The sequence below is a fragment of the Seriola aureovittata genome, chromosome 6, assembly GCF_021018895.1.
Source record: "Seriola aureovittata isolate HTS-2021-v1 ecotype China chromosome 6, ASM2101889v1, whole genome shotgun sequence".
NCBI classification, from domain to species: Eukaryota; Metazoa; Chordata; class Actinopteri; order Carangiformes; family Carangidae; genus Seriola; species Seriola aureovittata.
The window spans coordinates 15,011,107-15,028,820 of NC_079369.1; the positions used below are offsets into that span (position 1 = coordinate 15,011,107).

Below are 17,714 nucleotides of genomic sequence, written 5' to 3' on the forward strand. Positions count from 1 at the left end.
CTATGGTTCATGTGGGGTTTAAAATCTATTTCCCAAGTGAAAATGAATAAAGTGAATTAATTAAAAACTCACTTACATAAAGTTGCCTCTTAGGATCCCAGCTGCATTTTCAGGCTCCACATGTCGAGAATGTATCCTTGAAAACAATCAAAGACTAAAAGCAGCCCTCCCTCTGCTGGACGTGTATATTATAAAACATTATATATTACAGTTATTATCTGCAAAGCCAAACAGCTCTGGTTATTCAGAAAAAGTCTGCAAAGTAGCAACAGGGATGGAAAAGAATTACAACATCTCAAAATCCACTTTTCTTCACGCACAGTTCAAGAAGAAGAATCACTCTGACCTCATACATCAGTTAAAGCCTCTGTAGCAACAATTAGGATTTTTCTTCCAAACCACATAAAAGCATGTGTGTAAATATATAAAAACACTTCAACTCAATATGTAAAATAATTAAATCTGATTCTTGGACATTGTGCCTAACATTAAAGCTCAGTATTTGACTGACACCGCCATTAACTACGATGTACAAAGCCAACAGTTAAATTAGCTGAAATTATACTGAATGAGCAAGATACAGAGAAATGGAAGAGCTGCTGTGTATTTTTAGACTCTTTTCATCAGATTGCAACCTTGAAACCTAAAATTAGAAATTTATCTTGAGAAAAACAGCAGTAGCACTCACAACTCCAAATCCCGAGTAGGAAACTGCATCGGGTGCACGGTCGTAGCTGAGTAAACAAGGTAAAGGAGATGCCGGCACTCACACTTCAATAGTATTTGATTTCAATATGGGGCATACAAGATTTTAAGTGTGAGTGCTGGCATCTCCTTTACTGAGAAAATTTCTTGTTTATAAAAAACAAAACATAATACGCCAGTTCTACAGAAATGTTAATAGACCAAGTGTACAGTGGCTGACTTGAAATACTGCTTTGCTTTAGCTTTGCTGTTGAAAAACTCATTTGTGATTAAGAGGAAGTACCCTGCCTTTGAGAGGAGGGGTGACTCTCTCGTCTTTTTGAAACGGGGAGAAATTTGTTGAAGCCTTTTTGCCTTGAATTATTTTTTATATTTGTGTGTCTTGACAATTTTTCTTTCTTTAATCCTTCTGTAATATAATTTTGTATACCCTTAAATATTCTGACTCTATGAGAACTGCCAGATGTTTTTTTTCTCCACATGAGAAACTTGTGAGGTGAGAAAGATGTGTCTAGTTCCATATTGTCCTTTGAACAAAGTCATGTCAAATACCAGTTTGTGGAAGTCCACTTGGACACCAAGTCTATTCTGACAAACACATTACTGTAATGACTTTAAGGAAGACAGATGATGCACATGGGTTCAAATTAAATCTTGAGACAAGCAAGCAAACAAAAGAAAAGAATCAACATTCAGTGATGGATCCTCAGTCAGTATGTATTGAAGTCCTTACATATTACAGGTAGAATATACAGTACATGTATATTGGTTTACAGACAGGCAATATAAAATGGGCTAAAATTACCGAAGGATACAAAGAACAGCATTTACAAAAGCTTATTTAATGATTCAAGTACCTCTAACTTTATACTTCAGTTCTCTGGAGAATTCAAAAACATCTGTACAAAATGTACAATAATTGTATCCCATGTTGCATTGGCCAAAGGTTTCCTCTGAAACAGATATTTTATCTTGCTATATACTGTAAATGCAAAAGAGAAGTGAAGATTGTACAGTTTTATAAGAGGATGACAAAGAAAATAACATCATACAGTACAGTGCATAACTTCTATATGAAATTTGCAGAATTAATTTCTGAGTTCAACATTTCAGTGAAGGCAGCTGATACCGTCTAAATTAGGTCTTATAATGTTTCTTTAACAGCTCAACACATGAAATGACAGTGGCTTTACAACTCAGGCCACTTATCTTTACAGAAATACCAGATTGTGCAATTTCCTCTGAAAAACAAAACGAAACAAAACAACTATGAATGGTATTTTGGTATCCTTTCACTGTATTATAGGTCCTTCATTTCCTTATTATTTCTTAGTAATTTCTAAGGAAGCTACCAGAAAAACTGGGTAAACATAGGGTGGCTTTTATTGTGAAGCAGTCACAGTATATTTGTCACCAACATTTGTTTTTTTTGTTTGTTTTTTGTTTTTTTTAAATCAAAAATACATCTACAAAACAAGACAGTCATTCTCAGCATTTTTTAGTCAACTGACTATTTTTCACTTTAGCAAGAGAGTAATGAAATGAGTGGGAGCAGCCACCATGAGCTCTTAGATGAACAGTTGCTGTAGTATTAAAATGCACTTTCTGTTACCTCGGTAACCACAGATGTCGCCAAATCAACAAGGACTGAACCTTAAGGTTTCCAGTATAAAATAAACATTTACTTGTGTCTAGATGGAACGGTTCTTTCAAGGAAAATCCTACATTCATTTTAATTATTAACAAATCACACAGTTTCTTCCAGGAAAACTCAGTGGAAATTGTTACAAAATCATGAACCTGTAAAAATAAAGTGTTACTGACAATTCTAAAATAAATGTGAATAAAATGTCCACGTATACTCTATAGGTCCAGACTGATGCACAGTTCTTAACTTTTTACTCTCATATCCGCATGAGACTGAATCTACAAATTCACAGTCCCCTCAGACGACTGAAGCTATTTCAGATACACAGAATGGAGAAGCTGAAGGGCCGATTGCCACACTGAGACATACCACAGGTACTGAGGTGGTGACAACATGGGAAATTAAAATCATTCAGAGGGAAATCTCAAGCATTAAAAAAAAAAACAAAAAAAAAAAACATTAAAGACGCATCAATAATATGTTTACTTCCATAAATCACTGTACATTGTTCAACACGTCAAAGTCTTACCATCAAAATTGGTAAACATCAGTGGCGATTTAAGACAAACAGGTTTGTGCAAATAAGTAAAAGCATATTGCCATGTATACGCTGTTGAGAGTTCATAAAACAAGATAGAACAAAAACGATGCCTATGCTCATAAAGAGAATCCTATGAAAAGAGGAAGCACTTAAAAATTGAAAAGGAGGATTTAACAGTCTGTCATGCACTAACCTCTCTTTACAACGGATGCAGCACACTTCTTTTTTTCCTTAAATACTGAAAAAAAAAAAGTGTGATATGAAAGATTAAACTCAGTCAAAATAACTGACGGCCTTGTTGGTAGCTTTACATTCAGATTGATTTCAATTATTGTTTGATTTTTTTTTTTTTTTATAACTCTGTAAATCCTTTCAAAGGCTTCAACACTGTACCATTCACTTATTGTAATAGGTCCTACTGAGCACAGTTTTAAAAAAATGTTACAAAAGAATTTTCCATTCACAGAAGCTCCCCTTCACTCCAGTGAAGTGCTTGAACTTTTAAACAAGGGCTGTAATCATAGCTGCATTAATCTGATGAAAGGGAGCTTCAGCCACGTTAGATATGGTGGCATGTGTCCCAGCTGTGGTGGCACTAACCAGCTTTAATGCAGATGTTTCTAAACGATGTTGGAGGAAAAATGACCTGGTGACTTTCCAGGTGGAGGCAGACATCGTTACTTTGCCTCTCGGGTTGAGCAGGCAGTGTCAGTGCTAGTGGACGGTGTTTCTGGAGTGTCAGGGTCGCTGCGGGTCGTACTGCTGGTAGCGGTTCAGCTTGTCCGGGTCGTTGGAGGCCATGTGGGTGAAGTCCTGGAAAATGTCCTGGTAGGTTTCATCTCCTGCAAGAACGACGAGGACACAAGACATGAGCAATGACAAAAATAGAAAGAAGGCCGACAAGAGCTGTGGTTCCCAACATTTGTTACATAAGGTTTTTTGTGACCGCTCATTTGTGCTTTTTTTCCCTTATGAATCACTGAAGACCTTCACTATTTCAGGCCTGTTAAACAAATCAAAGAATATGATGCAGGACTCTTCACAACAACAGCCCCACAAGTAAATATTGCTTCATTTTAAAAGGGGGCAAAAGCCAGAAAGGTTGGGAACCACCAGCGCTACATGATTTACTAACGTAATAACAGTAACCATGTACAGTATTACAACAGTGTAAGAAATGACCTCAAACTTTATCTCCTGCTGTGGCACAGGAGCATAACACACGGAGACAACAGCGTATGATAACAATGTATCATTTAATAACATTAGCATGATTTTTTTGAAGTTTTCTGCAAATGCTCTAATAAACTATGAGTCAGCAGACAATTCCTATAGTGAAACTCCCTTTAAGTTTCCCTTTTGAAGAATTCGATGTTCTGCACAAGGGCTCTCCAACCACAGCCTGAGCCCATCTCGCTACCCACTACACCACCCTGCTGCAAATAATTGCAATAGAATATTACAAGAGTCAAGAAATCTAGTCTCTCTTGACCAAATTCATCTAAGCCTCATCATGCAGGTGCAGAGCAGGATAAAATATCAAGTGTTTTGCAGAGTGAAGGGTTTATGCACAGTGACAATGTCATCAGAACAAGAATGAAAAAAAGAAAAAGTCAGCCATACCTGTCAGAGTGTCAGCGTGGCTCGAAATATGAAACAGATCAACACAGAGCCAGAGAAAAGACGGGAAAGAACAGAGGAAGCAAAAGGCAAATGTTTGTGAAAAACAGCCAGAAAGCCTTTTCAGCAACTGGAAATTGAATCAGAAAGAAAAGACAAGCCCACAGAGAATAGTTTTTGTCAACAACTGTATTGTGTTTAAAGTGCAGGAGTTTATGTACAAAAATACAGTTGTGTTGGCCTCAGCACCCCAAAGAAAACAGAAGAACAGAAGAAAGGCACAAACTCTGGGGAGGAGAGTGAAAAAAGAAAAGCAAAATACAGAACCGAGAGGGTGAATTTACAGAGCGACGTGGATGAGAGCAATAAAGAAGAGTGTAGCGGTTCTCAACCTGTTTGAGTTGTTGTGTTTAAAATTTCCCTTTTTGGGGTTTTAAGCCATTTTTAGAAGACAGCAGGAGACAAATATTGATTTAAGAAAAACATATTTATGAAAATAACGAATGAATTATCATTATGTTTAAAAATATATATACCTTTCCCCCACAGATTCCATAAATCAAAGTTTAAACAACCACAAAAATCACAGAGCCAGGCTGAGAACCACTTCTCTGCACTGCTTCTACATACTCAATCAAGTAGAAACACTTGAGTCGAGGGAACTGTAATTTTAATTAAAAAAAAGGGGAGGAGGCAGGATTGATGAGGTCAGTTCTCCCTCACATTCATCACCCCTGAACATCCCATCATTCATCAGCTGATTGGAGGCGCTGATGAAGAGGCCCTCAGGTATCAAAGAGGACACAGAGCTGATGCTGGCGCAAGGCGAATCCTCTCACAAAGCGAAACGACGGGAGGATCATTCAGTGACTGGAAGCACATACTTCACACTCTACTCTGCTCCTTCTGCTAAAGACGAGCCTTCTTCTGTTCCTCTCATGATCACTGCTAAGTGTGTCCGCTGTTGACCTTTCAGGCAACGACCGCTAGCAAAAGTTTCTGTATCAGTCTCTATCAACAACTATTGCACATGCTAAAAAAAATAAGAAGAAGAATTTCTTGTCATAGGTCCAAAACATTCCTGTCTCATTTTTAAAAAGTGAAAAATGACCACAGAGGATATTCCACTTTTTAAAAAAGCAGCATTCAGGCTACCTACAGCAGCACATCTAGCCCTCAATCTAACATGCTTTATAATTTTTTGGAAAAATGGATGACAATTCGGAGTATATCCTCATCCTCATGTCATCAACACACATAAATGCACGAGTTCCTTTTCCTTACAATCTAAGAACATGGTAGAAACCCCTCAGTATCTACTCTGAAGGACATAAAAACTTTGTCTGCAATCACAACACAGTCAGCAATCGCTATTCTAACAAGCCAGCGCATCTCCAGACAAGTCAGCAATTAAAGACGCGACATATTGTTTTGCGCTGCTCCATCAATGTGAATCAGCAGAAATGACCATTGAATCAAAGTGCTTTGGTGCCCTTCAATGATTTGGGGCTGCATGGTGCGGAGATGTGGGATGAAACTGGGGTACGCTTGGATCTTTTTTTTTTTCTCCATTCACTATCAATAAAACTCTGAGCCTCACACTCATCTCTGGACACATTCTTAGTGAATATCTACTTCACTTTTCTGTAAAGCTCACATATGATTAAGATAAATATAAGCTAGTACTAGCAGGTGATAAAAAGCTATACATGGTTACATGTGGACATTTTTCTAGACTATTGCACTTGTTGCTTGACCATATACCATCCTCTGATGGTTTGTCTATATCTGAGTACAAATCCACTAACATTCGAGACGATCAATGCGATGGCACTAAAAGGCCCTTCGTCTTACAATTCTGGATTTCCCATTATCATGGGCAAGCACACTTAACCGACTAATAACCAAGACACAATATTGTCAAAACAGGAAGTAAATACATCACAATCAAAACAAGAAAAGCAAGGATGTGTCCCTCATGGCATTCACCTCTGTGCAACCAGAGTTACTCTCAACTCTGCTTATTCTGTCAGACTATAAAGAAATGTATGTATGCACATCATTTACAACATGTACACTATGTATACTTATTATACGGTTCCTAGAATTATCTTTATAAAAGAAAACTGTTGTAAAATAGACTTCTTTTTTCTGACCACAAGCAAGATGCATCATGTTTGGACAACAAACACTTCAAATAAGTAAACAGGCCTTGAAAATTGTTAAGACTTCAAATGGGAACCTTACAGTCACGGAAAAAGGTACAATAGTTGCATAAGCATCAATAGGAATGTGCATAAATGACTTCTTTAAGATGAAACTTGGCGGTTTATACACACACATTAAGCCTCTCCAGACTGTTCAGATAATAAAAAATGTCATTCAAAAGTCACAATTATTGCCAGATAGTGAAAACTGCCTTCACTTTGAGGTCTGAGTGTCACTGGATACTGGTGGCAGTTACTGGGTAGCTAGTTTTTTGCAGATACTGTGATTGATAGCAGAGACACAATACTAATTGAAAGACACAGAGTATTTTAGCCCCAAAAAACCACATTTCCCATTATTTACTATAAATCATTGAAAACCTCTAAAACAGAGGGAATCAACAAAAGTAACATAGTTTACACTTAAAAGGGAGGAAGTACAGACTATCTAGTAAAAAGTGACACTGTTTCTTCTAAATTTGTGCTATCAATAATTCTACATCAGTAACAGTCACTTAACTGAAAAAGCGGATGTTCCACTTTGGAACAAAACTCTTCAGTAATGTCCAGAGTCGATGGCTTTAACCCTGTCACATTAACACAGTCTAGCACCTGATGCTATACCAGACAAAGGTGCAGTTCTCCCAGCACCTGGCGGGAGCTGGGAGGTTAAAGTAGAGGTTGCATTCAGAGTTACAGCAAGACACAGGAGCACAACTGAGACAGAGTTGGATTCAGTTCACTCTAATCAATCATTACAGTCAGTGGATCAAATATCACCTAACCTGGAGGACTCTTAATAAAGAAGATACCTCCATCTTGTGATCAAACCACTGAGAATGAATTGTGTGGGGATTTAGGCCATCCTCTTGTTATTCTGCTGTTTTTAAGTCAACTGACCCCAACTCTGAAACGTGGGCTTTACATTTCCTCTGGGGAGCCTGGTTTTACAGTATGTGGCTCCTGTGTTTGGACATGAGTGGACAGTTTAATTAAGTTTCGTCCAGCTGCAGGCTAATAAACTCCTGCATGCACTTCCTGTACTGCATTTCGGTGGGGCTGTTGGTGTTATATTGACCTGACTGGCTGTAGGGCCCCTCTGCCTCTCGCATCTCCTCGTTCATCTTCGCCAGTCGCAACCTAGGGAGCAAGTAAAGAAACAGGGAGTCTCAGATCTACAGAAATATAGTGTCAGTGATCAAACTCTTACTTTTTCTTTTCCTGAAGCTCATTTCTCAGACATGCCAGATATATTGTCCGTTCTTATACATACAGTATATTATACATATATTATATATAATAAACATCCTCAGTTCTGACTGGCAAATGAAAGCCTGTTACCAATTTCTGATTACCGTACACGTAAGTACAGGAGGTAGTCTGACTTTTTTCTACCTCTATTCTGATTGAGTGGTGACATCTTGTGGCCAAAAAAGCTGCCACTCCATTTTTACTGCAGACACATGCTGGGTGAGGTTTTGACAGAAGCATCTCAGCTCTTTCAGCTTGTAATAAAACCACCAAAAGTATAATGTATTCTTGTATTTGAACAGCATAGTTTTAATAATGTAAAGTGAGTTAGTCATTACTGGCCATGTCTGCTCTGAATCTGGGTCTTGTTTTATCCTGTCAGGATTTATTTAGTGACACTGAGCAGTTCACTGTTAATTCACCCCCTCACCTAAAAGTGCTGTTGCTGTCTGGGTTTCACAGTGCTGAGACAACTCTCCCAGCATAAAATAGAGACAATAATAAATAATAATAATGATAATAGAGATGACACTTACAGCGTGACAATATCTGCGTTGGCTGCCTCCACCGCTATGGCCAGGGGTGTTTTCTCATCAATGTCTGCAGCATTTTGATTTGCTCCTCTTTTTAAGAACAAACACACTTGCCTGAAACACAGATCAAACACAATCTGAGTTATATGACGCTCTTCAATATACCAATATTCTCTGTGTAACAGGTGTAGTGGTGATGGCAGGGAGATGTGGAAACAAACCCTGTGTGTCCCAGCATGGTGGCGTGGTGGAGGGGTCCCCGACCTTGAGTGTCCTGCTGATTCACATTAGCTGCATTTTGAAGCAAAAACTCACAGGTGACCAGTGAACCCTGAAATTAAACATTGATATGACACACTGGATTATTATCATCAAGTGACAAAGCACATTAAGCAGTACAATGTCATTTCAATTTTTCTTCTTCTTTTTTTTTTTTTAATGTTCACACGAGCAATATACACTGTTTGCACAGGCCTTCATCACATCATCCATCTGTGCACTTTTAGCAATAATGTGCTCCACAATCCTGAGGTTGTGTGGTGTGTACTTTAGTCTTACTCAGTGTTATCATTTCGAGACTTGTTATGTTACACTGAAAATTATTTGGCTGAAACTTCATCAATACACTGATGTGGCTTTACATCCTACACATGCAACACTTTGACTGAGTCTGACAGTAAATGATACCAAACTGACTGGATAATCTGTTGCCATACTTACCCCCTGCACTGCCATGATAAGCGGCGTCCTTTTGTCGTCCTCCGTGTTGACCCAGTTGACCTCGGCTCCGTGGGCCAGTGCCTCTGCCATGTCTGGCAGGCTGCGGGCACATGAAGCCCAGTAAAGCTGCAGACCTGGGCTGTACTCCTTGGGCTCATAGAAAACCATCTCCTTACAGGGCGACGGAGGAGGCAGCGTGGCAGGCATGGGCATGGGCGGAGACTCAGCAGCATCTGAGAAATGGGAGGAAAGATATGTCTTTAGAAGGTGAACATAAACTTTCAACAAAAGTTTATGTTTTCCAAAGTGAGAATTTGATTTTTTTTCTAGAACTTCATTTTTTATAATCAACTAAGACAACACGACATGCAACTTTACACCAGGAACATTATTTCACACCAATAAATACAGTGCAGTATGTGAAATAGGGTGGGTTAACAAGTAGATGAACAACTTGTGTGTATTGTAATGCATTGGTTTTCCCCACAATAGATTTTCAAACTATTTGCATAAATTCCAAACTTTTATCGGATTGAGATCATCATTATATTCTTTTATCAGGTTTTCCAGATTTTGGCTTTAAATTACTAGAAATTGGAAAACTGGGAAAATGAGAGACTTACTTAGCTGGTCTATAACTTTCTTCTCATCTCTAACCTTCTATCTCTAACCTGTGGTTCTTCAATTTCCCATTTTTCTCTGTCCTCTTCTTCTCTCTTGTCCTCCAAACATCGCTTTGTCCCACTAATGCTTGTGCTAGATGCCGTTTAAACGTGGCTATTAGATTTAGATAGGTGTGGATGTCAGTGTGCTGACAGAGGGTTTGATTTGGGTTTGTGTGTCTCACCTGCATCTGTCAGGCTGTTATTGGAGGGGGTGTTGGCCAGCATTTCCCTGCTTCCATCAGCGCTGTTTTGGATGCCACTGTCTGCACTTTTTACTGTAAGGCAAAGAGTCTGGATCACTTTTTGTGGAACAAGACAATCGTCATCTCGCACATCCTCCTCATGTAGCCTTTGGGCATTTGCTTTTCTGTACCTAAAACAAAATTTCAACATCTCCTAGATAACATCTGCTCATTTCTTTTCCATAACCAGAAACAGCAGGAGGTCCTTATATTTTGTACAGTAAGTGTGCACACAAGACCCCGGCTGAAATCAACAGAAAGAGAACTGAATGACAGATCCTCACCATCACCTTATGTTTCAGGTCCCTTGGTACCAAAAATACGACAAGACAGATACAAATGCATATACCAAACACTGACCAAAACCATGTGTGAGAGAAACACTCCCAAAACCCCACAGGAAAAACAAAACACGGTACGCTCTGCAACATGATGGGATGGTCCGTTAGGAGGGTCTGGATGAGGGAGGAACAGAGGTGTAGATGGAAGGTTGTTAGTCCACAGCCCCGAAGCAGTGAACACGAATGAAAAGAGGGGGTGGAGAAGCAAGCGAAACACTAAGCATTTAGTACTTACTGCTCCTGAGCTTGGAGGAGGTGTCAAAGTAGGAGAAGAGCGAGTCAAGCTCGTCAGGACAGAAGAGAGAGTCGCGGCGGGCCTCCAAGCCGCTGGCAACAGCTACGCAAGGGATGATGGGAGTTTGGATATTGGAGGGTGAAGGCAGTAAATTGAGTGTCGGGGGGGGGGGGGGGTTGGGGGGTTGGGGGGGGGGGGTAGGCGGTGAGAGCAGGGGTTAGTACAGAAGCACAAAACGGCCACAAGAGGAAAGGAAAGAGAGAGTGTGAAAAAAGAGAAATTGAGGAAGAGGAGAGAGAGGAGAGAAGGGTGAAAGCACAGACAGTTAGACTACCAGCTCAGCTGACACCAGAGGAGACTGACTACAAGAAGCAATGGGAGGCAAAGAAGGCTTAGACATATGCTGCTCACAAAGAACACACAGTATGCCGGGTGGGTGGACCCTTGTTCACAGCAGTGCAAACCATATACAAATCATATACAGCATATAATAGAAGCTTTGTCCTCCTGATGCAGTGTAATTTGTTTTTTAAGAAGCACTAAAAGTTCTGTTACTTACATGTTATAACAAACATTCAAACTGAAAATGGTTTAGGAAACAGGTCATTTGGGTTGCAGAAAATAAGAATCAATTTGTTTTGGAGGATTAGAGAAAACGATTAAACCAAGGGGTAAAAACTAACCCAATAGCCAAGCCTCCATCAACTGATTTTTAATAACTCAATTCTCAAAATACTTGTTTTCAAACATTACAGCTTGTTGGAGTTGGCGACCCATCCAGCTAAAATCCAGTACGCTGTCTGGTCTAAATGAGTTTTGTTGCGAAATAGATCGTGTATATTGTTTGAAAACACAAGGGTGTGTTTTACATTTATTTTTATGCTGACCTGTCTGTCCGGAGGCATTTGAACCAGGTCGGAGTTTGGGGGTAGGAGGAGGCGGTCTTGGGGGAAGATGCTCAGAGCTACTGCTCAGCCTCTTCTCCTGTTTGCTCAGAGTGACCACTTTGTTGCGAAGCTCCTCGTCTGACGGCCGGCGTACAAACCGGCGGTCCACGTATTTGGCTTTGATGTAGGCCTCTACCTCATGTCTGGTAGAAACAAGAAGCATAGATGGTAGATTTTTACTACCATTTCTCTACTCCATCCAGGCACAGTTTGATACAGAAGGTGTACACCAGCAGCAGACTGGGAGTTTAATGTATCCAGATTTAATCAAACTCATATATATTAAGACAGTATTACCTATATTCTATTGTATTCTTTTATAAAAATTGGAAAGTCTCCTTCACAATGTCAGAAACACAAAAAGTTCTTAATACAAAAGAACAAATCCAGTGAGAAATTAATCAAGAGAAGAAAATATTCATACACATATTTATTTACCTGCAGAATTTATTTTCTTTAGGTCTGAAAATACCAACATATATCTTGTAGGACTGTACCTCGGGTCTCCTGGCTGTGGTTTTCTGGCTCCTAGCTCCTCTCGCCGAGCCTCATAGATCTCGTTGATCACTTTGTTTCCCAATTCACACATCAACTGTGAAAAAAAAAACAGCGAAAGATTTGTCAACACAGCTGGATAATCAGCCAGGCAGTAGAGACTTAACTAAGTTACACATGCTAAATGGATCAGACAGTGGTTGTCATCAGGAAACAGTTAAAGAGAAATTAAATGTGTGCCATAAAAATATATTAAAAGTTAGCAAGAAAGAACTTAATAAAAGAAAAGACTTTCAGTTTGAGCTGAACAGTTCAGGTACATTGTTTATGTACATCAGCTCTTCCTGACTAACCTTAAGCAGTTCTGGTTCCCATGTGTCCAAAGTCAGAGACCGAACCTTAGAGAAATGCACTCCAAGACTCCTGCGGATGAAAAAAAACCAAATACTTTTTATTGTAAGTGGGCCACAGGGTTAAATGCCGTAAAGTCAATACTTTTCATCATACAAGTGTAGTTAAGGTTTTAGCCACAAGGTGGAGGTCATCATATTTACAGATTTAGCAGAACTGATAATGAAAAACCCTGTATGTACAGAATGCACTTCTTAAATGAATGGCCAGTACTCGGACAGCACTATGCCTTTATATACATGTATCTTTAAGTTTTAAAAAATATAACTAGAAGGAAAGTGGCAGAGATTTACAGATGTCAAAAATTGACTAATTTATGGGATTATAATTTGTATAATCCTTAATCCTTCCTTAATCCTTAATTAAATGAATAATTTAATAATTTTTCAACCCACCCTGGTTTGGAAATCACAATACAAATCCTACAAAAGTAATCGCATTTACTTTTTTAGGTTGTAGTGAGAAAGTTAAGCCTGATTCCCGTGTGATTTTTGCTTTACATGGAAAACATGAGGTCTGACCTGCACACTTATTTGGCCTGAATAATAATTAAATATTTTACCCTGCTAAGTAATTAAACATTGTCACAACATCCCAAGCAGACTGGGTGTTCACATCAGTGTGTTTACATTTCAAAAATCCCTTAAGACCAGAACATTTTGTACATATACTGTGATGGAAAACATTTTCCATAACTAAAGCGACCAAAATGAACTTAAAATGAACTCTATTCCTACAAGGTGATAAATAAATAAACATTAGTTCCTTGAGCTTATTAGTTACTGTGAGTTTCTCCTTTCTAGAAACACTTCAATGTATAAGTTGTTTAGTTAAGAATTGATTGACTTTGTGTTTTCATTTGTGATTTTGCTTTTAATTTGATATTCTATTTATCTACATCTTCCACATCAGTTTATTATTGCAGGTCCTACTTTGATATCATTTTTGTATGCTTAACTGTTTGTGAAAAGGCATGTAATAGGAATTTGCTCAATAAAACAATAAAACACAGTACTTTACCTGTGAATGCCAGAACACTGTATACAGAGGGTGATGCCCAGATTGATGCTGGCCCAGCGGGGGTCCGGCTGGCCACAGTCACAGCAGCAGGCATTGCCCGGGATGGCCAGGACCTTCTGCAGGGCGCTCTCTCCTTTGAGCGATCTCTCCTTTGGCTCCCCACTGGAGTCCAGACTCCCTGTTGATGTGGACGACTTCCTGTCCAGCTTCTAACATGAGAGAGATGGGAGATGTACACAGTCATCCAAAAGAGGAAGTGATGATTTATTAAGTAAGGACAGGATGAAAGGAAACTTTGGGAAGGAATCCTTTTGGGGTAATTTTGAGAAGCAAACATTTACGGGATACTAAATGGAAAATGACTTAACAGAAATTTAAGCATAGCAAGTCAGTGTTATATACATAAATATATATTAATGCATGTTTCAATACTAGATTATATGACAAAGGAACAAATAAATCATAAAACATAAAATAACTTTCTTTGTTTTCCCTAAGTTTCTCCCGCGTGGAATACTCTTATTTATTTTACTAGCACTGTGGTGAATAGGATGGATGTTTATCTCTTATGTGATGTATTTGTCTATATGAACCATTTCAACCATCGTATCAGTCTGACTGTGTCTGGTTTTTACCTCGCCATCATCTCCCTTGTCGCGGAAGGCGGTGGCGATGCTGTTCTGGACGGCTTTGATCCAGGCCTGTCGCAGCTTCTCTGAGTCTGCCTGCATCATACAGCTCCTGTTGGGACAGAGAGACATCACACCACTGCTGTCTGCCCAATGTGTGTCTATGTGTGTGCATGTGGAAGGGGTTGGATACACTAGCACACCACCTTATTTTTTAACATATTGCTGTGCTCATTAGACTGATAGAGAGCAATACTTCGGTGACTCAAACTTACTTGGTGGGCGACACCACTTCGAAACAGAAGCGACGCTCTATGTCTTCACAGTGTTTGACTGTACATAGCCTAAGGTCCTCTACCACCACTGTAGGGTTGTCCTGAGGGAACAAAACAGCCACTTTGGTTAAACACAATGCACAAACACCACTGAAGGACCAAAGATTTTCCACATAACATGGTAAACGTGCTGCTTTTTTAAAATCTTGCTATTGATCCCTTGCAGTATTTAAAACAGACCTGCTGACAAAAAACAATGACACGGTCCACATCTAACAACCAATTCATCTAATCAAACAGCTGTTACATGTTTGTCTAACTTTGGTAAATATATAATGGGTCGCTGTGTTTATCCTCTGCTGTGAGGGCACAGAGAAACTGCAAAAATTGTAGCGTTCCCAGCCTGAGAGAAGGGGCCATTACTGAATAAACTAGCTAAATGTAATATTTCCTTTGCCTACTTGCCAGTGCAGAGAGTGTCTAACCCAGCTACAAGCTGGTTTTTGTCCAACTGCTGTTAAAATGTAGCAAAAATAACATTTTTCCTTGGTAATAAAATACTACACACAATCCTTTCATCAGTGCTACACATGTATGTTAAATGTACATTAACTTAAATGTTTTTAAATAACTCAGAATGTGACTTGAGCTGCACAATGGCTCAATGGCTACATCTTACATAACAGTTACACACAGAAACACATGTTCACATACAGCTGCGGTTTGTCCTACAACAAACGTTCGTTTTGAATTGGCTGCTACTGCTCTAAAGAGAGGCTACGGCATCCTGTTAAAAATACATGGAGGGATATTTGTGCTGGAAGTCAAACACATGCATATTTGATCGTGGTTGGTGCTCAGGGAGTCACTTGACATACCTTAAATTTCTTCTGGTACACTAGCTGATTGTTTTGGATGGAGAACCAACGTCTGAAAGGAGATCATGAGTTTAATAAAAGCCAAAAAAACAAAGTCACATGCAGTTACCAGTGACGCTCCTAAAAATCACACAATTTGACATACTTTGATATCCAGAGAGAATCGATGAGTAGATGAAACGGTTCAAGAGGTGTGAGACTGTGTGAGCTCATGTTAGAACAGAGTGTATTTAAACACAGTAAACTATGGTATTCTAAAAACCTATATGTGCATTATGCTATATGTACAACAGTGTGTTAATTCAATTATTTCTTTGGAATAAAATTATGAAAGGAACAGCAATATCTATGTGAATGTATGAATATGAATACAACCTGAGTTATATGGGTCAACTTGAAAAGACAAAGGTGAGAGGGTGAATTGAGGGACATGAAATGCATTAAAATTTTCATTCAATTTGTCCACTCAGGCATTACCTCTTCCTTCTTATGCTTACTCAATTATATTCCTGCAGTCATTATAAAAATGAAAAAAAACCTTCTCTAAACATGTTTAAAGCACTTGCTGAGGCATTAAAATGTAAAACACCTTTCATATCTCAGTTCTAAATTTTGATGACAGTGCTTGCCTTCTTTAATCCATTATTAGCCCACACCAGCTATTCTTTGTCATTAAATTGAATTTAATGTATTCATAAAATTGCTAATTGAAGTGCGTCTGCTGTACCTATTCCATGTCTTGAAGGCATTGCTGGCCCTCTTAAACAGATAACCCTCCATGGCGATGCCGTTGTCTGCGTCCACATTGTACTCCAGCTTGGTGTCGTCATGCGAGAAATCCTGAAAAAAAGATGGAAAGGAAGGAAAAGAACACAAACAATCACCGTGTTAAAATATTTTTTCTCCCACATTATCCTCGTAGATCTTTTGGTGCTGATGATTTTCTCTGAGGTGACAAATGTGGACTAATAAGTACTAAATGACCTTGTGCAGAGCAGCACAGCCACTGCTCACACTGACCAGAATGATGTTTCACACCATGAACCAGAAAAGACAGAAACAACAGCCTTATGCTTACAGAGTAATAATCTATTCCAACCAATTTATTGCCTGAGAGTCAAGGTTTAATGGGTATGTAACAAAATAGTGGAAGACCTCTAATGTGGAGTTGCACCCAACTTCTTCAAGATTTGCCTCAAGGCTTGAAACGTTTTAGTTTGTCCACCCGTCTGTCTCTGAAGTGAAGATCCAAATGTAAGGGAACATAACAAAGGCCAGGAATGACCAGATAATACATCACCAGCAACAAGTACAGTATATACAACATTGTTTTTGTTTGTGTACAAAACAACAAACCAAAAAAAAAAAAAAAAAAAAACAATCAAATAAACTAAGTAAATGTCTAATTCCCTCCCCATTACTGCTACACCTGGACAAAAACAAACAATCTTTAAATGAAGATTCTACATTAAATATTCCTGCAGGTATTCAGCTAGATTAGTGAATTAGTTATTGTCCTCCAAAGAGTAAAAGCTGCCAAGCTGAGCTTTCATGCATCCTTTCTCTCACTGACTCTGCTGTAACTCAATCTGCTGTGTTGTCATGGGCCTGTCCCTATAGCCAGTCTATCTTTAACTACCTGAGCTGCTGCCACACTTTCCTAACACCCTCCCAGCTTTCTCAGTTTCAAGTGACACTGAATACCATGATGCTCGTGTGTGTGTGTGTTTGTCCTTGTGGAGTCAAGTTACAGTGTCATCGTCTCCACAACCAATTACAACTAAATATCTAAGTCTGTTACTGTATCGAGCTGGAGAATCATCTTCTAAAAGAATCCAAACTATGTTTCTGACTCAGGCTGGACTGATTCATCTTGACCCTCATGAAGCCGATGAGAGTTAGTGCTCTGATCAAAAATGTTCACCTCAAGAATTAAACGAAAACAAAACAAACCTTTAGAGCAGCATTTATACAGTGAAAGTTAAACACTCCTCTGCCTGCCACTTCACATCACTGATACGTAGTGACCATCTGTTTGTCAGTTCTTAAGTATAAGTTTAAGAGGAACTTCAGTAATTCTATGGCAAAATCAACAGGAAGCAAATGGCTGATGGATTCAAATGACTTGCAAAAATGCAATAACTTTTAAGTTGTGACCAAAACACTGAAAATACTACAAATAAATAAATTCTTATTACAGACAAACCCCAGTGTAGCAAATTCAGTAAGTCAAACAGATCAACATTGATAACTGAGAGTGCTGAGTGGAAATGACCTCAGTCATTCCGCAGGCAGTGACTCCTGTCTCCTGTTTACTTCCTGGAAAGCAGCCATGCTAAACATGCACATAG

At 39.0% G+C, this 17,714-nt stretch overlaps 1 protein-coding gene across 3 annotated transcripts in view; it reads right to left on the minus strand.

The window, feature by feature from the left end:
- Positions 1-1,401: 1,401 nt before the first annotated feature.
- Positions 1,402-17,714, minus strand: part of LOC130170562 (arf-GAP with coiled-coil, ANK repeat and PH domain-containing protein 2-like) — a 51,470-nt gene continuing 35,157 nt past the window's right edge. For 2 of the 3 annotated variants that reach the window (XM_056377994.1, XM_056377995.1), the window contains 15 exons: positions 16,091-16,203; positions 15,364-15,415; positions 14,486-14,586; positions 14,217-14,322; positions 13,582-13,790; positions 12,504-12,573; positions 12,153-12,247; positions 11,596-11,798; positions 10,709-10,810; positions 10,073-10,165; positions 9,226-9,458; positions 8,727-8,836; positions 8,509-8,619; positions 7,800-7,861; positions 1,402-3,736 (listed from right to left, as the gene is read on the minus strand). In XM_056377994.1, coding sequence (XP_056233969.1) covers positions 3,633-3,736; positions 7,800-7,861; positions 8,509-8,619; positions 8,727-8,836; positions 9,226-9,458; positions 10,073-10,165; positions 10,709-10,810; positions 11,596-11,798; positions 12,153-12,247; positions 12,504-12,573; positions 13,582-13,790; positions 14,217-14,322; positions 14,486-14,586; positions 15,364-15,415; positions 16,091-16,203 — 1,764 coding nt within the window. In that variant the 3' untranslated portion in view covers positions 1,402-3,632. The remainder of the gene's footprint in view (positions 3,737-7,799; positions 7,862-8,508; positions 8,620-8,726; positions 8,837-9,225; positions 9,459-10,072; positions 10,166-10,708; positions 10,811-11,595; positions 11,799-12,152; positions 12,248-12,503; positions 12,574-13,581; positions 13,791-14,216; positions 14,323-14,485; positions 14,587-15,363; positions 15,416-16,090; positions 16,204-17,714) is intronic. The other variant, XM_056377996.1, reaches the window with a different exon arrangement.